We start from the raw sequence: 20,337 nt of genomic DNA, 5'->3' as shown, positions 1-20,337 counted from the left end.
AGACGAGAATTACATAAAAAGAAAATACTGTACAGACTTTTAATGGAGAGTCACTCATGAAGCCCTTTGACGATTGCCTATTCACCAGATAAACCTTTCGCTACGTGCGGGCAAAGCACTTTACCTTTGAAAACGCCAATTGCTACAGGAAATTTCCTTCCCAACATAAGCGACGACCAAAAAAAGGTCGTCAACCTGGTGAAGTCGTAACCACAACATTAAATCTACTCGCTAAAACCAATAAAGTCTAATAGAAAACTCATCCATACATTTATCCCAGCCGACACGCAGTCAGTCACAGGGCACAGACTAACAATCGTTCATATTGGGATTCACAATTTAGTACAAAGACAAACTCAATTGTCTGTTAAAGGCTGTCTCTGCAAGGTAAAATGTTATGTAACTCGCCCTGTTTTTTTTTTTTTTAGATAAATCTCATTTTTTTTTACTTGGCAATCGTGCAAAGAAAGGGCAGTATGATGCGCAAGGGGTCAGAAGCGTGTAAAACAGGGACGGCTCCAGAATTGTTTTCTCCGGGGGCTAAAAGCAGTAATTCATACATACGTGGCTGAGAAAATAATGCATTTATAAATCTGTGCAGCCTTTTCAGCATTTTCTTTTATACTCTAAAATATATTCATAAATTATTTTTCCAATTTAGTATTCCAAAGCCAATTCTTGCCAATGTCAGCTTCAACCAGCTACATTTATAAGAGGTCTTAATGAGGACAAGCAAGTGTACCTAATGATGTGTCCAATGAATGAGCATGATGAGCAGACAGCTCAAGATGTTATCCCATATTTGAATTTGCATAGCAAGTTGCTCCGTTTTATGATGCTTGTGCCATACTGAAGTCCATATTGTGTTTACTTGGCTGCAACACAGGAAAATGAGTCCATCATGAGCGAACATGTGTTGTTTTCCCATGATGTCATGATAGCCACAACATATTTTACACTCCACCAAAGTAAATCGCACAAATATAGCCACACGCTTGGTGAGTAAGTGCCAATGTCTGGTCAACAATCTTCCCTGCTGTCTGCCATCCTGTGGTCCACTTAGCACTCCTCTCTCACATCAACCTCCTTTCGCTGCTTGCATGCACCCACCACTTTCAGTGGCATCACACTGAGATGCTAGAAATTTCCAGGTTATGTCGCTAAAGGCTCTCAAGCACAGCGAGGAAGGCTCTCACTTCCAATTTTGTTACTGTGGGGTAGGAAATCTTCAGACTGTGTGAGATGATCACTCGACTTGGAAAGATGGCTGCAGTGAAGGAAGGAATTCCAGAATTTGAGGTTCAGACAGTAAAAAAAAAAAAAATTGACACAGTTTGGCTTTAGCCACAGGTAACCGGCACATTTGAGATCCTCAGTGTATCAATGAAATTGAGGTCAGGAGAATGTGACACTCTAGAACCTTCCCTTTTTTTCTGTTGTTGCCAGTGAAGAGTTGACCCGGCCTTGCTTTACATGTTGGATCATTGTCATGTTTGTAAAGTCGAAGTGTGTCTCTTACTATCTTCCAAATTTTTCCAAGAACATGCTTGACCTCAATTTTGACGAGATCTCCTGTGCCATTGTAGCTCACTGACTCCTCTCTAGTCTAATCAGTTAACACCACTTCTTTTTTTAAAGACCATTTGAGCTGACGTTGCTTTTGGTTTTCTCTTTACATCCGTAACAATCTTCATTATAGTTTGGCTGAAATCTTTGCTACCCAACCATGGCTTACAATCAACAGAACTACAAGATAAAAAAATATCAATAATATATAACTGTTTAACCAACCCGTGTTGGTTTACTAACCAGAGAGAGAAGAGAAAGAACTTTTTTTTTTTTCCTGTTTCTTGTCATGATTGGTCCCCAGTTTTGCTAAGTTGCCATGGTTTCTGTTCGCGTCGCCCCTCCCCTCCTGTGTTCCCTCAATCAATGTAACCGCGTTCACCTGCCTCGTGTTTTGTGCTTGGTATTTAAGCCCTGTCTGCCCCTTGTTCATTGTCGGTTCATTGCTCGTCGATTGTTGCTTGTCGATCAATCGCTGCTGTCATGGTCACGTCACGATGTCTTTCTGTTCCACGTCTTGTCAGGTCAGTCCTATTATTGATGTCAGTTTACCAAGTTTGTGTTTGAGTTTGTTCCAATAAAACCCTGGTCCAAGCTGCACATGGTCGCCCTGCTCCATTTCCACACGCCGTCCGTGACAGTTTCTAACGTCATCGAATGCTTGCTCCAATTTATGCGAGGTGTCATGCGCGTATCCGCGCATGAAATAGGCTCCATTCAATATTCTCCACTCAACACCATCCTGTCTTTTAATAACATCACATCTTCATCACATCATTAGACTGGGAGAGTTTACATCCCAGTCCACAGGTGGGTGGAATTTTCTGAACAAGTGAGTCACCACGTGGGCAGCGCCGGAGCTTTAAAAGGCACGTCTGATTGTCAGGATTATCTAACCAGAAATCCTCTTGGTAATGTGTGTTATTATAACAATATTTCCTGACATTATTGGGTGGCAAGAATACTGAAGTGTAATGGATTACTGGTAAAAGATTACTTTACAGGTACATATTCCTAGAGTTTAAATTTAGTTGATAAATGCAAAAGAGCATAAAAAAAGTGTAATACATATTAAAGCAAAATTTTGTTGTTTTCAAACCACATTTGATTCTGCTGATCAATGTAAATCTCCCAGTCATATAAATCCTTCACGATTCATGTATACTGAACCCATTTAACACTTAAGCTATCGATATGTTTGTGTTTTCATCCACCTGGTTATATTACATAAATTGATGATCAGCACCAGCAGGTAACAGCCACAGAGTAAACATTGAGTTCTCAATCCTAGTGAGCCTATTAATAAGCACTGCATGGCAACATTTTGCAGATAACGAAAAGAACAAACCTGAGAGGACAAATAATAATTAATACTTAAACTACTGCTAATGACAAGGCTCAGAAATGGAGCATTACCCAGCTGATTATCAGAGAAATAAGTTGTGTTTTTTATTTATTTATTTAGGTGGTGGTTTTGTCTCTCTGCTGAACTGTGTCATAGTATATGGCTGACTGGTGATAATAAATACGTAATGACAATAACCTTATTAATAATTAAATTATGTACTGCCTTTCAAGGAACACAAGAACACCACTGTCTGTTGACACAAAGAATAACAGTCTAAAATAAAATACGTTGCACACCCAACTAGAGCATTTCAAACAGCTTGAAACACACTACTTTCACAGGACATTACATTTGCATCAATACAAAAACGGAAGTGTTTCATACATGCATTTTCTGTACCGCTTTTCCCCATGGGGGTCGTGGGCGTGCTGGAACCTAACCCAGGAGTCATCGGGCAGTTGGCGGGGAACACCCTGAACTGGTTGCCAGCCAATCAGAGGGCACACAGACAAACATCCATTTGCACTTGCACTGACACCTACTGGGATTTTAGAGTGCTACCATGCATGTTTTTCAGATGTGGGAGGAATTTTTAGTTGAACCCACGCAGGCACGGGGTGAACATGCAAACAGACCATGCATTATTTTGAATGGACAGGCATTTTTATTGAGGCACATTTGTTTTTGCTGTGATCGATAATATTTAGTGCTTCAAGATCTAAAATATTTTTGGCAATGTTTGACTGTTTGCCATACTTTAAGCTTTAAGAACAGGGCACACATTCTGCAAAACTGAACACATGCACACAATCCCCACGTAATGAACAGACCACGGGAGGAAATACAGCACAGGGGAAAATAACCTTTAATTAATAAAACTTATTAATAGAACTCCTATGAATAACAGCAAACAACAATAAAAGTCTGTACATTTGACAACATCCAGTGTCTAACTAAGACTGTCAATGGCTAGTGGTGCAAACTACAGTTGCTACACAAAAAAAAAAAAGATAGGCCAAGACCGTAGGAATTTTATACATGTAGATATGGTTTATATACTCATTGATGGATATTGCACAAAATACAGAGACAGATCCTTGGGGGGTGCACCCTGTCAAAAATAATCGCCCAATATAAAAACCGCTCCTGGGAAAAAGTGGCACATTCATGAATAAAGTCGGCAACCAAAACATTTGCTTTTTGTTATTTCTCAGCAAGTCCAATTGTCGTTGGGTGGCGGGTTATTATTATATATCTTTTAAACAAAATAGATTGCATTCATAGTAATTATTGTTTTGGACTTGATTGGACTTTCGGGGGAAAAAAAGCCATCTCACATTTCTTACAAAAATGTTCCAGTGTTTAAAGGTCCAATTTGATTCAAGTCAACCATTGTAAAACAAGGACAAAAGGCTCACTCCCATCAAAGTCTCCTAGAATGAGGAGAAGAGCAATAAAGGCATCTCAAATAAAAAAAATACAATCCGCCTACAGAAATGGGGTACACTTATAGCCCCACTGCCAAGCTGTACTTCCTGTTGGTGTTGATGGTCCTTTAAAGTATAGAGGAATGTTTGAAGGAGCGTGGGGCTGTGGTGAGACCATGTACCCGTTCGCTTCTACAGTACATGTGGCAAAGACATCACACCTAAAGGCAAAGAGCGACACCGGATCAGCCTGTGATGTGGATGCATCCTTGCCTTCAACGTGTCTCTGGTGCTCTAGGAACGGTTGTCTTTGGCAACATTGTGGGCCATCCAGTTGACTTTGGTAGTCCAGCTCTCTCTCAGAGCCTCATCAAATTTCTGCCGGAACTGTTTGAGTGCCTCCTCGTCTGTTTTGCCCAAAGCCAAGGAATCCTGTGGGGCGGCGTCCATGGAAGATAAAGATATTAGAAGAAAATAAATAAATAAATATTTATATCGTGCTTATATAGTGCATAAGAGAGAAAGAAATTGACGAAATTGAACAAACTGGATTAGTGGCATTATGATTTTTTTTTTTTAAATGCACATTTCCCAACTGGATCTTATCTGTGCTTAATTTCCAGCAATACTATGTGGCAGAAGTGAGTGCCGCCAGAGCCGTATGTGAAGTACAACACTGCCCCCTGCAGAGTTGTTAGTGTATATCCATACATGTTGCTTATTACAGTAGACAGAAAATGATCAAAACCGGTTTTGAGGCGTTCTAATTACTGTCCTGTCACTCCAATGTCATTCATTTTTATTAGGCATTATTGCTATGTCAGCAAGAGATAGTGCTGAAAGGCATGCCCGCAAGTGTCTTGATCACCTTCAGGTATTGGATGTCTTTGACCGAAGTGAGCTCAGGCAGGCCAGCGGTAAGCATGAGGGCAAACAGGGTGATGAAGAGGTTCCCATTCTTCCTCAAGATGAGATAAGCTTCCTCACAGTACTGACGGAAGCTGCCAATACAGTCACACACAATGGAACGTCATTCACAACTGCAATTAACATTTATATTAAAGTGGTTATGTTGAATATGGGTGAAACATGGACTCGGAATGTCTCTATGAGCTTATGTTGGCAGTATGAGGAAATAACCTAATGTTCAGCTTCATTCCTGAAATTATTTTAGAAAGAAAATACAGACTACAATATTATTAGTATATATCAAAATAATTACACTAAACTTTGTCTTAAATCGAGTGTATGATCATGTAGGTTTTTAGAAAAATATAACTAATATAAACGTGCCGCAAAACCGCAGTCTTGTCTGCCACCTATTGGTGGCTACGTACATTACAGTAACAGACAGAAGTGATCCAGCTGGTAGATGCTATTCCATTTTTTTTTTTTTAATTGTAGATATAATTCATACAGACAAACAATCCTTTAAATATGATGACCAAAGTAGTTTCCAACAGCTTATTGAGACCAGCAGCTTATTGAGACTTATGACTTGATAAAGTAGACTAAGTGGAACAGACCTGGCAAATTTTTCAGTGTACCCAGTTTTGCCCTGTTGTATGACGTGGATAAAGTCGTGTGTGAGGATGAATGGCACACGTTCCCTCTTTATGCCAAACTTTGACTTGAAGTTGCCCAGTATGTGACCAAAGTCTATGTGGAAGAGCTGGTGGGCAAAAAAAAGGCAATGAGCTCCAGCTTTAAATCAATATTAAAAATATTTATTTACTGGTGTTTGAGGATACTGCACACTAAATTATAATAAAATAATTTTCCAACCTGCCCAGTGCTGCGGACCATGATGTTGTCACTGTGGCGGTCCCCAATGCCGAGGACATATGTGGCTACACAGTAGCCTGCACATGACAAGGTGAACTCCTCAATGGCCCGATCAAGAGCATCTCTGTTTAAATGCAAAAATGGATATTTGTCAGAAAAAAAAGCACAAGCTATTCATAAGCAATTACTCATCCTGTGGTACCATCATACCCAGAGTTGCGTTCCTTGAGCCAGTTGAGCAGAGCATCCTTATTGAATGCGGCAGTGGCTGCCACATTGGAGCTGGTCAACTGGATATTGGCAATCGTGTCAGCCGATGACACAACTTCAATCAGCCCTGCCCGGTCACCTGTCGCTAGGCAACCATATGGTACTACCCTGCACGACATACGGTGAGAGAATCAGGTTTTAGGGTGTAAACACACAAGAACTACCCCAGGGCAGTCACTATCGACTATTTTATCGATTAATCGAATACACATTTATTTGCACCCACTCAATTATTGTTTTATACACAGTTGTTTTTGTTAATTGATATTATTTAGTGATTAAAAATCAGGGCTTTTCCAGATATTGAGCCACAGGCACAAGGTAGTTAAGTGCCTCCTATTTCCTACAAAGCAACAAAAACAAGCAGATGCACTCACCTGAGATCAAGATTAGCCTCCTTCCATAGCAAATCCATTAACCGCAAAATCTGCAGTGTCAACATATCTTGTCTTAGGTCTGGGGAGGAAAAGTGAAATAGGAAAGAAAACAGTCTGACAACTGTACAGTAAGTAAAAACGATGCCAGCTCTTCTTGACTTTTCTTACCATCCCCATTCTTAAAGATGATTCCTAAGGTGTCTCCTGCCAGCAGCTTGTTGTTGTAAACAATCCAGAGCGGCTTCATCTTGGAGTCCATGTAGCGACACTTTTGCACACTGTCATATAAAGAATGAGCATGTTTAAAATAAATAAATAAAATAAAAAATCCCTCTTTAACACATTGCCCCACACGCGGGTTGTTGACTGTTGTCTCACTTCATGCCTGACAGCAGGATGTTGGGATTTAAAGGAGAGTGCAGGTCCGACAGAGTCTCCGAGTAGCCACTCTGCTTTAGGCAAGTCATCATGGCCTCCTTGGTCAACTTACTCCGAGCATTCTTCATGGTACCCAGCTTTATTAGCTCATTCACTGACTTTAGCTTACTCAGGGCTTCCACCTAGTTGGAATATATCCAGAATTAATCAAGGTAAATTATGATTTTGTTGTCCTACTTTTACATTGTTACCAATCAGCATGCGAGTCATATGTTAAACAGTAGATCATCGATTCCTATCGCTGTGCATGTTCGCCTTAAAAACACAGTGTCAGCAATATGTCAACGCAGTATGTATAGTGTACTTTTCAAAACAGGAAGTGGCTAATGCACAAAAGGGTTGAAAAGGAAGTAGAATCTCCAACGGACCTTCTGTCAGAGCAGCAGAAAGGGTAAAGGTTAAGGGGCAAGAGGGTGATGCTATTGTCCCTGTAAGAATACTATAAATCCAATGTGATAGAGATGAAAACAGATTTGTTTTATTCTGGTCTAATTTATATAATAATAATAATAATAAAAATAATAATGCTAATAAAAATCCCGTTTGAATTTTAAGACGACGATGACATTGCTTTGGTGTGAGTTTAGATATGTTAAAAAAGATACCTGTTTCTTTAGAACCTCAATATGAGGGATACTGCCTCTACAGTAGGCTTCGAGCATGAGGGCAAACTGAACTGAAACAGCAGGCATGTGGATTTCTGACCTATAGGTGGCAGCACACACAAAGACTGATCAGCAAGTGGAAAACTGTGTTGCCAGCGTTCAATTTCATGTTGTAAGAAAAAAAAGACAACAACAACCATCTCTCTTTGGACTGTAAACAAACAAACAAACAAACAAACAAACCTTAAGTGCCAGAAGAGGAAGTGCCCTATCTTGCGATTTCCTTGGGCTCGCTCCAGCAGGAAGTGGGTAAGGGCGCAGTCATAATAGGGCTCATAACGCAACACCTGAACCAACTGAAGCAAGTACTGTGACAGCTCTTCGTTACTTAAGAAGAACAAGAGGGAAGCGAGAGGTCAGATTCTTACACTCCTGAAGATTGACAATTTGAGAGGAAGCATACAAACATGATGATAGTGGAAATTATGGAAATGACAGAAGAGGATGAGACAAAGGATGGGATTGAAAATAATTGGGACAGTATTTATGCTTACCTCATATCATACAAGCAGCGTACAGCATACTCTCTGACATATTGATCTGGATAGTTAAAATCCAGAAGCTCCAGTGCGTCTCTTGGACACAGTTTAGGCCAAATCTGAAGCAGTGCTTGCAGCTAAACACAGAGAGACATAAAATCAAAATTATTCAGAAATTTTAAACACTTACATATAGGCTGGGGGCATGTAGTGTTGTTATGAACACGTTTTACTTCCAGTTAGAAATTAAGATGATCAGAATTATTAACTTTTCATGACAAAAATATAATGGATTCCTCTAGGGCTACATTTAAACATAAAATAAAATAAACCAGATAGCTTGTCAAAATGAAACAAAAATTGTGGGATGTTTATCCAGCGTGACATTATATTATGTGCGTTTAAAATTTGTGGCCTTTTCGTTCTACTTTTACACATGCACTTGTGTCTTTTGTAGGCGAATTTGTTTTGGGTAATTTTGGCATTAAATTTGAGATTAGCAACATTCATACATGCATTTATCTAGAGCTTTCACTATGATAATTTTAATTAATTTTAAGCTAAGAATAAAATAAATAAATACCACCATTCTAATTGTAGCATTTTCTAGAATTTGTTGTTTTTGCAAACCTGGGCCATGTCCTCGTGTTTGCTCCACTTGACGGAGAGCAACAGCTTGGGCAGTGACTGAGGGAAATTTTCTCGGCAGTCGTGGCGTAGTGTCCAGATCAAGTCCTTCTCATTCTCACATAGCTGAGAGAGTGCGTCGCGCTCCATGATCTCCTTCAGCTCAATGTGGAACTTCTTACCGCCACGACTCTGAGGAAAGTGAGGTAACGTAAGAGAGAGACGAGGATAGTAAAAAGGGAGTTTGAAAAGTGATTGTAGTTACTATAAATGTCCACTAGAAAGCAGGCGTGTATCAACATTGTCTTTTTATCCAAGCTTCCATAAATTTAATCAACCACAAGATAAATATGTAAAGGTAAACAAAAGAAAACATTAATTTCACACTTTCCAATAAAAGTATTACATGTATTCAAACTATCAACACTTGCAGAGCTTTGCAGATCACACACTACCTCACAGATCGTGCATTGCAAAACAAACACAGAGCTAATGTTAGGTTCAGGCATGCCAAAGACAAAATTATGTAATGGGCTGTCGACGCCCAGGGGTGGCTTTCAGGTTGACGGATACGTAAGGCAGGAAAAAGCAAGAAATCTGATTGGAGTTTCTTTTCTTCTGTTACACACTGACAGAAGGAAACAATGGGTTTCAAAGGAAGAGCGTTGCTCTAGAGGGAGTGGTCATATTTAATAGCATTATTGCTCATAGTGCCATGGAGTTTTTTTACTTGCCTTTATATGTGCAATTACAACCTACTGTACATTAACTCACCATTTGTGCACAGTCACTTGCTCCAGCAATCTCAGCAGCCTTTTCCAGGATCTGTAAAAAAAAGTATGAATGGACGTTCACCCCACATATCAGAGAATTCAGTGTCTTGAAAAAGTGTTCATAACCCTTGAACATATTCACAAATTACTTACAACCAAAAATTCAACTGTTTTATTATTAAGATTTATATGATCAACCTACACAAAGCAGTACTTAACTATCTGCTGAAGACTGTCTGACTTAATTATCAAAAGTTTCATGATATAAATTTGATAATGTAACATAGATGCCTGGTTTACAATAGTGCCATACTTTTCTCATATTGAGACGGATGGATTAAAAAGTGCTCCTTTTGATGATTTAGAGTTGGGATATATACAGTACACGTTTTATAATTCAACTATGCTTTAAATTTCACAACTTGTCCGGTGAGTTCCTTGGTCTTTATGATGTTTTTCACGAGTGTTCTCTAACAAAAGCGCTGAGGCATTTACAAAACCGGTGTATTTACTGTATACTGAGATTAAATTACACACAATGGACTCTATTCACGAAATAGGAGACTTTTTAAGGGAACTGATTCACTGGATTGTATCTAGGTGTATCAGTACAGGAGATGAATGCAAAGGCACAATACACATTTAAGATTTATCCATCCATCCATTTTCTGAACCGCTTTTCCTCACGAAGGTCGCGGGCATGCTGGAGACTATCCCAGTCAAAAATGTTTTATGCGATGTGCGAGGAAATCTGACGATTTAAGATTTATATCACATCCAATTTTGAAGACTACCGTATTGTCCGCACTATAAGGCGCACCGGATTATAAGGCGCACCTTCAACGAATGGCCCATTTTAAAACTTTGTCCATATATAAGATATATATATTTGGCCCGCGGGCCGGACTTTGGACATCTAAAATACGGTAATTTGATTACATGGTACTTTGTGTGTGTCTAGCTAGCACATAAAATCTCAACAAAATACATTTGTGATTCTAAGGTCACAAGATGTGAAGTTCAAGGGGTATCTGTACCTTTTCAAGGCACTGCAGGTTCTGTACCAAATGATCAACAGTTCAATTGCTTACTGTGGTCTGACCTTGTCAAAGGGAGGGAAAATGATGGGGTGCGTTGAGTATTCGACGAAATTGATGTGCAGAGCTGTGGCGTTTTCTGTGAATGGATTGGTCTGAATAGTTCCAATGGGATTCAGCATCTCTTCAAGTTCATCTGACCAAAGCAAAATCATTTCTTGGTTAATTGCTGAACACGCTTAACCAGCTTTTCAATGAAGTCAAATAATTAGAAGTGAATGGTTGAGTTTAATACCAGGAAACGAAGACCAGCAGTGAAGGATGATATCTCCCATCTTTAGATGACCTTTGTAGTCAAACACCATTGTGTTCACCCAGGCTATGGGGTAGTGCTAACAAATAAAGACAGAAGTTAGGGGTCAAGGGTATCGTAAAAGCGGGAAGGGTAGTGAACCTGCTGGCTTCTTACCACTTTCCCTGCTTTGCGAATAGTCTGGTACTTGTTTGGATGGGCGTTTTTGGTAGACTTCTGCTTCTTGACCTTATCCATGACGGCATAGATGGCAAAGCACAGGCGTGTCATCCGCGGCAGGTCACAGACCGAGATGTCAAACTCTAATGTGCTGTCTTTCCACGTGTGCTCTGAGCGGCCGTTGCTCTCGCTGCTCACAGCTGGTTTGCATAAAAGCTCTGTTCCGTGAAAAAGCCCGGCCCTGACCTGGACCTGTGTAGACCATCACAAAGAAATATAATCTGGTTTAAATTTGATGGCGCTAGTGACAATAAATATAAATAATACATTTTGGAGATGGTTATTATTTAGTAAGCTAGGATTTTCCAATCCAACTACCTTATTTTGTTTTTTTTTTGTTTTTACTGTTACTGATTTCTTTATGTTAATAATAATGCAATACTGTAATTGATGTGTACAAGGTTTACCTTAGCAGTCTCCTCCGCATTCACCTTGCAGCCTTTCAATAGAACTATCTTAAATGGGCTTGGCACATCCCACACACAAGTCTGTGCTTGCTGTAGGATAAGAAAAAATACAATGAATGCAGCAGCAGCAGCAGCAGCACAATAAACAGCCATACATACTATATGCATTAATTCATATCCTGGATTGCAAATATGTACATAATGTGTGCATGTGGTGGGCTGTATGTTGCGGTGGGCACGGTATTACTACAACCACAATAATAACAAGTGTGTCTGTGTGTGTGAGTGTATGTCAGCGTGTGTGTGTGCGTGTGTGTGCGTGTGTGTGGGGGGGTATCTTTATTTTTACGTTTTTGTAACATTTCCATTGTTGAATACTTGACATGAGGGGGAGACAACACCATGTTTATAGCAAAACTGAGCGGTATGTTTACTTTTATGTATTTATTTTTTGGGGCAAGGTGGCAAATAATGTCAGGTAACAAAAAAACAGATCCTCGTAAAACACAGGAGTTCATGGCGACGCATGTTTGCTTGGTAAACCTGAACACCTGTCAGTTTTTGGATATTTTGTTGAAACAATGACTGCGACATGACTGCATAAACATTGGGTTATTTGAACAGAGTATTTAAGTGTGCTGAAGAACATTTACCGTCTACACATCACATCTAAACTAGCTACAAACAAATCATATTAGGTCTTACCCCAGCCCCTTTTGAGGGCCACTGATTTACAATTGTCTATGCAGCCACCCCATATATTAATCAATGTTTATAAAATACTATAAACCTATTTACGTCAAACATAATAATAACAACACTATTAATAATAAATAAACATTACACCATTTATCCTGTTATGGATCAAAGGAAAGATGGAACATCTCAAAGCTGACTTGGGATAAGAGGAGAAATTGATTACCAATCAATGACAGAGTGGACGGTAATAGAGCCTGAAATGCTGCTATGTGAATCACTACACTATCAAATGCTGCCCTGACAATGATTATCTTTAGAAAAATCTCAATAAGTAAAAAACAACAATTCTTAATTTCCTTGAAAAAGCCTTTCCTTATATTCTAATTTTCTAACAATTTCAGAGTGTACAAAGAGCTATAATAAAAATGTATTCATTATTGTGGTTGCAATTTGTACTGCATCACATTGTGTTTGTAATGACCTTTTTCCAGCTTCTTGAGAATCAAGCACATGAGTGACTCACCACGGGAACCCTTCTTTTTGGAGGTAGGGGCAGAGGTGGGTTGGAGGACTTGCGACTGACTACTGCCCCAATGGCGGTGATTTCCTTTTCAAACATGGCCTTGACTGTACTGGAGGAAACCAGGGTAAGGTGTGGAGACTCCCTTGCCTGCATACACGTGCGTATATACTACACACAGGAAAGGATACACTACATTGAATAACCAATGACAATTGAATAAACATTTATCTGATACATATTGAAAATGCCATGCTTGGATATAATAAGCAGTAAAGCTTTTTTAATTAATTTTATTCTGACAGCAATATGATTGTATAGGCTCCATATTTTTGTATCTGTATCAGTACTAAACGTATTTTAATACTTTTTCCAAATAAGACGAGGACACAAAAAATGTCATTAATGACTATTATTTTTTCTTCATAAAGTTGATTAGTAAACACAATGAAATGACACAAAGACAATCATTTCATAGCCACACAACTTTCAAATGAATAAAAAAACTAACATTTTCTTAATGCATTCATTAACATTTTTAGAAACAGTGAAAGTACAAGTCTTTTCTTATTGCACTCATTTTTTTCCAAGTCAAAACACTGGCATAAAGTCCTTTGTGACATTTGTCTCCGTGCACCTGTGTCTGCCTCTCTAACAGTCTCATCAATCTATTCTTGATTCAACATTAAATCTTCATCTTAACTTGCAATCAAACACACTCACTGACCTTGTATTCACAGAGCGCATGGTCTCCACAGAGGAACTCCATGCAATGGCTGACTCTCAGGACATACTGTCCTCTCCATGCCTCCTCCTCATGCCCATGAGTGGTCAACCACTTCCTTACAGCCAGTTCTATCAGCTCGACAGCGTTGCAGGATGCAGGCACTTTCAAACAGGCAGAATCCTTCAGGAAAAACAATAAAATATATGATTGTGTTTATCACTGCAACACTTGTAGTTCTAAAATGTACATAAATCCTAATGAAGAAATCCTGGTCAGCATGAAATGCTTTACTAAATGTTTTGTGTTTATGTAAAAATGTAACGACTAAAAACACAAGTCACACATGTGCGTGTTGAATCAACTCAGACGGATGGGTCAATATGTTCTGAATGAAACAGGGAGGCTTACTGTTGTATTCTAATTATAGCTCAGTACTGACCCGATTCCTGAGATGGAATTAAAATTTCCTGGCGATATAATCGAATTGCATCAATAAATTAACAGAAGCGTTTTGGAAAAGATGCAGGGGCATACCGCACAAATCTTTATGTTGAAACAACATCAGCATAAATATGAAAACATCAATAGAGATCAGAGGCTACATGGCTGACAAACTAAATGAAATCCCTAAAGGAAGACTCGCACCAATGAACAATGATCATGTTTGCTTTACAACAATAACACACTTCCTGCCCATATTACATCTTATTGTGTCTGACCTTCCAAATAAAACTTTCTGCCAATTTTCACTTGAGCTTAATATGGCCTTTACTTGTGTAAGAGAATAAATACTGTAACGCAAAAGGTCTTGAGGATCACCCCATGATTATGAACAAAAAACTGTGTGTATAACAGAAGGACAGAACGGAATGCTGAGGGAAATAGAACCATGGACCAAAGGCAGGGCTTCAATCCACTGACCTATCCGTCAAATTCAGTGAGAATGTCATAATTATGATGTTACTTCTGACTCATTTAGACTTGTCACATGACGTACATGACTTTTCTGAATTACAGTCATAAGATGACACCGAGCAGAAACAGCTGTTGAGAGTTGCTATTTGGCAAAAACGATCTCCCTTTTGCAATATTTGGTGTTTTCTTCCTTTAATCTGGCAATAGGATGGAAAATGATCTGCTGCTGGCAACAATATGATGCAGTCAGCTGACTGTTTGACACTAGATGGCATTGTAATAGAATAAACAAACACATGCCAAAAAGAGAAAACAAAAAACTGCCTGTTTTACCTCATGTTTTTTTTTCCTCTTTAGTGAGTCGCATTTTGTGACAAAGTTTACATTTACTGATTTAGGATGCTATTGATCATAGGTATGAATGTGAGAGGTCATCTAGCTCTATGTGAGCCCTGTGATTGACTGTCTATTATGAATGAGCGTGTTTTCTATATCTGCCCTGCGATTTACTGGCAATCGGGTCTTTCCCAAAGTCATCATAGCGAGGCTCCAATTTAGCAGCAATCCTCGCGACAGAAATCGGATAAATGGATATTTATTTCAAACATTAACTGAAACAGTGTTATACACACAAAGTTATGTCAAGGCCGCTGGGCCGTGGAAGCTCACCTGAGATTGGTCAACATGGATGATGACTTTTAAGGTAGCTGAGCGGTCATTGAGTCCATCTTTGCTGATCCAAGGCTCAAGCTGTGGGCAAAAACATGCCTGCAACCACTCTGTCCATGTCATCATCTGGAGACGTTGCATTCTCTCTTCACTGATGCGAGACATTTTACAGCGAAAGTCTTTTACTTCCTGGTCATTCATGCCATCGAGTTCATGAAGGCCTAGTAGAGATTGTGGGGAGGGGGGTGAAAGCAGTTGCAATTTATATACAATAGAATACTTCGAAGCATAAGACAAATAAAATGTCATACATATCCTATCGATTGTCGACACGATATTTAATTTTGGCACTTTTGGTCCTCCATAACATGTGGAGAGACTTTAAATGAAAACAGAAGAAAGCAACAAAAGCTCTCTACAGACTAGTAAGTCTTGTGATATTATTCTTCCTGACTGTTAGGGTTGATAGATTAGTTTCTTTCAGTAAACTTATGTATGTGGCATTAAGAATGTCAACCCCCTGGCTCATTCCAATGCAGTACTTTCTTCCAAGAATTTCAAACACCTATTTGGCCCAACATGTACGTACAGTGGAGGAACCAATTTTAAAATTACAACCCGAGTCCCGTATAGAATTAAACAGACGCCTCCAAATATTAATGCTGGACCTAAATGCCAAAGGTACTGCTTGGGTGATTAAATCTCTTATGATTCAAATTTGCTAAAGAGCTTTCAGCACAATAGTCCCTTGCCAATGAAAACATCAAGCTGCTATTTAAAGCCATTTAACATCCGCATGACCCCTAGCTTTGATTGAAAGTCTCTGCTCCACCTCACCTACTTTTCCACTTGACTAACAGCACAAGTTTATTTTACGTTTTTTTAATTTTAAAAAGATTCCAAGAACAGAAAATGTCCATTGACATCTACTGAGCTGAGATAAGGAGATTGTGAAATTTTGTGCCCATACCATACCATACCATACCATACCATACCACCAAATGCTTAACCTTCCCCTCCTATCCAAAGTATATTTTTAAAATTCTACTGCAATTTTTCGCTATTTGAGTCATGATATACCCGAAGAAGCTTTATCTTGAGCAGACAATGAATGATTACGTCCCACTTTTTAGTAGAACCTATATTTGGAGCCAATATTCATTTTCAGTAACAAAGAAAACATTTTCAAGATGTCAATTTTGTTTACAACACAAACTCAACACTTCGTTTAAACACCTTAAGGCATAAACAGATTTCAGATTTGATACACCCATTATCTGAACCACTAATCTTCACGAGTGTCGTGGCCACGCTGGAGCCTAACCCATCTTACTTTGGGCAGTGGCCAGGGGATACCCTGGCCTGATCGCCAGCCAATTGCAGGGTACACGGACAAACAAGCATTCAGAATCACACCTAAGTGCCCAATTACAATACCTTGTTTTATCACCAACCCACATATTACGAGTTTCTCTCTTACATTACAGACATCTTTGATGACAAATTCTAAGAAAAAGTGCGGAAACCACCCAGGCACAGCAACATCTTAGAAAGTTGAATGGAAACTTCAACAATCGAGAGAGAGCTACCTAACGTTCTCTACAGCATAAAGTGTTCCACAATTTCAAAATAGTTTAAACGTTAATGTTTAACTTAACTTTGTGTTAGTTAGTTAAAACGAAAGAAATGTAAGGAGTTCCGAAGCTAAATGAAAAATTAAGAAATAAAAAAATCCTGAGGCTTGCCAAATTTTGTGAACTTCTATTGGAAGGAAGATTAGTTTTTTTAAAGGTCGAGGCTGATATGCGTGAAATGCCAAATACTGGCCCTGACAATCAGCTGAGTCAATGTTCTAACCTGAAGCCCTTTTACACTGAAGTATTGTAGAAATTATTTTTACACTAGACCAGGAGTATCAAACTAATTTGTGTCAGGGGCCACATTATAATTACGGTTGCCCTTGGAGTGCCGTTACAACTGTGTATATATAATTGGGCCACTGATTTGAGCAAGCTACAGACAGGACACCTGGCTGATAAATAAATGTGCGAAATTCTGTAGTGGTGTTGCTGGGGAGGAAGTGCTGAAGGCATTTTGTGATCTGGGAATGATTTCATAGCTAGAACTCCAAAGCAACTTCATTATTTTGAAATCGGATTCTGTGTGACAGCTTGAATTGTTTATCAAAGATGTCTTACCCTTGCCGATAAGCACACCAATTTTGGAATCCAGCAGCCGTTCAGCTCGACCGCAGTTGCGTGTCACCAACTTGAGAACCGGTAAGAAGGGACGAACATCACAAAGTCTCCTCGTTTCATCTTCTAGTTCTTCGTGCACGGCCGTCTGGTTGACACACTGGAACATGTGGCTTTCCATCTCGCCCAAGGCAGGAAACAAGGGGAATGTCTGAGCGTGTTTCCATAAGAGCTACAGAAGAGAAGAATTAACTGAGAAAAATTGATGACAAAAGAACTTTCGAATTAGTAAGTTGTCTAGGTGGAGTCTTATGCAATGGCCAAAAGTATGTAAATGTCTCAAGTATCTCAATCAAAACATAACTCTTTATGAAATACAGTATTGTCAAAAATCACTTCTGTACAGTATGTGTTTCCCAACATTGCAGTTGATAAAAAAAGTAACTTTTCCCATCAGTTGATTGAATGAGAGTTGTATTCCAATATGTTTACAAAAATGAAATTAATAATTTCCTAAAAGGACAAAACACGAAGTTTCCATTTAACTTTTTCTAAATGCCCTTAATCTGTGCTATCCCAATAATTTCCCAAAATATGAAACACATAAAGCGTTTTCAACTACATCTCTTGACACTTTGATCATTGAATGGGCAACAAGGTAAAGAAAAAAGTTTCTGGTTTAAGTCATGTCCTTACTTAACATCTCACGTGTCCTTATTCATTTGGTGAAACGGCCAAGAGGGTTTTTACTCTGGTAGGCTTCTCTCCTGTTTGTCATATGATAATGTAATGGTGTTTTGTCTTCTGTTTAGAGACTTCCTTCGGGGATCACTCTCATATGGATGCTCCACTGACATTATATATTTATATATATATATATATAAACTCAAATCGATCAAATTCTCACAAATTACTCAACAAATGCTTTTTGGTGACTTGCCTTTTTACGACTTAACGACACAAATCAGGTAAACAAAATTCCACAAATCATGTCCAAGGCGGGTTTGAACAATAATTGTGTTAAAAACAAACAAGCTCTTCTTACCAGTTTGATATGTTGAAAGGTGGCCTCGCGTGGAACATCCATTTGAATGTAGATACCAGTGGGAAGCAAGAAATCTACCGTGATTTGGTCCGGGGCATGGCCAGCCAAGGGCGAATGGTCTGCCCATATGTCCAGGAGGTCTGTCATGGCTGGAGGCATGGCAAGAGGTAGCACACACCACCTCAACCATAAGGACCTGCAGAACAGTCAAACAAAAATGGGTGGCGATTTAAAGTGTATAACTGGAAGACAAAAGAGTCAAACAACTTCCTGAAACAATCCTTCCACTGCTTCTTGTTTGCTACATACAGATGGTTCTGTTTGTAGCCTTCCTTAACAACAAAGTTAGCATAATTCAACGGTTCACTGTCCACATGGAAGCTGGTGGATTTAACTTGGGCTAAGGCCAGTGCACAGCGGAATGGCCACTAAGCAAACAAAACAGGTCAGCCAGCCCTTCCCACAGTGGACACTTGTCTCCATGCAAAGACCACATAACAGACATGTTCAGATTAAAATCTAGGACAAAATATATAATCAAACTCACAAGTGGGTGTGGGAACTTAAATCCAACGGGTTCTACCGAGTTGCACAAAGAGGACATCCTACTGCTCTCAATTTGTGCTTCTTCAACCACAGCACTTCCATCTGCTCTTTTCCTCATTAGCTTGTCCTCAGATGTTCGTGCACATTACCTTCTTTACTTCGCCACAGATCCATTTCGGCTCAATCAGCCCGTTGGAAATGACAGGCCTGATTGCCTCTAATGTTCTTTCCCTTCCAAGCTAAGTGCTTGAGCAACCAGCAGATGAGCCGCTGTTATGCCACGTGTCTGAGGATGGTGCAATATCTGCAGAGTGTTTGGAGCCACTTGCCATTATCAACTGTACAAATGGAGATAATGTTGTAAAGTATGTTGTTCCAAAACTAGATTGCCCGGAGAACCTCTCTTTAGATGGCCTTTCTTCGACTGCATGGGATCATGATGAAAGATAATCGGGTAAATGAAATAGACACACTATGTTATTGTATGAAATCCCCTGAAATCCCCTCTAAGGATTGTGTGCCACCAGGAAACATAAACAGACAAAAGTGAGTCTTGAATGTTAAGGGTGCACGATTACCCAGACGACAAGAAACATGAAACCTAGCATGTCTGACTGATTTATTCATAAGACCAAAGGCCACTCGAACAAGACGTGCATGAATATAAAGTCTGAGCTTGTTAATTATAGGCTCTATAAATGACGTTTTCACACGAGACAGCTTGGAGAGTGTCTGCACATGCTGTGATGGCACCACACTGTGCCTCTCTGTCTCTCTCACATACAAATGGGTTGGTGTGTGCGCACATAGCCACACAAACGCAGGTGAGTGGGGTTATTAAAAATGTGGTGGCAGAAAGCAAGAAGTCTACTGAAATGTCCGGTTTCAGTGGCAAGCTACAGTACAAGAGGACAGCAAGATTCATGCAGCAACAAAACAGAGGAGCCTGAGGGGCTTCAGCCAACAGACAACCTCCCCTACATTGTTAACGGCCTATCTCTGAAAGTGAAGAAATATGACCCAGTTTATGTTATGTTCTTCTTTTCTCTTTAAAGTGACATAGAATTTGCTTCCTAAACCGTCCTTACGGCACACTAAAATTTCTGTTACAGAAGTTTATTTTATTTGTCACTTTTGTGTAAACAACAGCTACCTGAGATGTAAATAATTTGGTCACCAATTAAGATCAAATTCGTGTCATTACTAGAATTGCAAATTGTCTTCACTTTTAATAATATCTTTCTTTTTAAACATTTGTCCAGTTTTTACTTGTCTGATTTGAAAACGAGT

At 39.3% G+C, this 20,337-nt stretch overlaps 1 protein-coding gene and 1 long non-coding RNA gene across 2 annotated transcripts in view; one reads left to right on the top strand and one right to left on the bottom strand.

The window, feature by feature from the left end:
- Positions 1-3,756: 3,756 nt before the first annotated feature.
- The window catches only part of pik3cb (phosphatidylinositol-4,5-bisphosphate 3-kinase, catalytic subunit beta), a 41,344-nt gene continuing 24,763 nt past the window's right edge, over positions 3,757-20,337 (bottom strand). Inside the window, exons 2-23 of the mRNA XM_061280628.1 lie at positions 18,502-18,697; positions 17,460-17,688; positions 15,262-15,482; positions 13,678-13,857; positions 12,954-13,121; positions 11,732-11,821; positions 11,262-11,516; positions 11,088-11,184; positions 10,858-10,988; positions 9,757-9,807; positions 8,986-9,174; positions 8,371-8,492; positions 8,060-8,203; positions 7,817-7,916; positions 7,152-7,333; positions 6,942-7,051; positions 6,774-6,852; positions 6,337-6,504; positions 6,127-6,250; positions 5,868-6,013; positions 5,210-5,342; positions 3,757-4,773 (exon numbers count right to left, since the gene is read on the bottom strand). Coding sequence (XP_061136612.1) covers positions 4,636-4,773; positions 5,210-5,342; positions 5,868-6,013; positions 6,127-6,250; positions 6,337-6,504; positions 6,774-6,852; positions 6,942-7,051; positions 7,152-7,333; positions 7,817-7,916; positions 8,060-8,203; positions 8,371-8,492; positions 8,986-9,174; positions 9,757-9,807; positions 10,858-10,988; positions 11,088-11,184; positions 11,262-11,516; positions 11,732-11,821; positions 12,954-13,121; positions 13,678-13,857; positions 15,262-15,482; positions 17,460-17,688; positions 18,502-18,660 — 3,216 coding nt within the window. The 5' untranslated portion in view covers positions 18,661-18,697 and the 3' untranslated portion in view covers positions 3,757-4,635. The remainder of the gene's footprint in view (positions 4,774-5,209; positions 5,343-5,867; positions 6,014-6,126; positions 6,251-6,336; positions 6,505-6,773; positions 6,853-6,941; positions 7,052-7,151; positions 7,334-7,816; positions 7,917-8,059; positions 8,204-8,370; positions 8,493-8,985; positions 9,175-9,756; positions 9,808-10,857; positions 10,989-11,087; positions 11,185-11,261; positions 11,517-11,731; positions 11,822-12,953; positions 13,122-13,677; positions 13,858-15,261; positions 15,483-17,459; positions 17,689-18,501; positions 18,698-20,337) is intronic.
- LOC133155372 (uncharacterized) lies at positions 8,101-14,431 on the top strand. Its single transcript, XR_009714662.1, has 2 exons — positions 8,101-8,231; positions 12,922-14,431. It is a non-coding gene; the product is annotated as an uncharacterized LOC133155372 (long non-coding RNA).

Source organism: Syngnathus typhle, linkage group LG6 (genome assembly GCF_033458585.1).
Source record: "Syngnathus typhle isolate RoL2023-S1 ecotype Sweden linkage group LG6, RoL_Styp_1.0, whole genome shotgun sequence".
Classification (NCBI taxonomy): domain Eukaryota; kingdom Metazoa; phylum Chordata; class Actinopteri; order Syngnathiformes; family Syngnathidae; genus Syngnathus; species Syngnathus typhle.
Note: the sequence above shows the minus strand (reverse complement) of the source record. Positions and strands in the feature narration are given on the sequence as shown.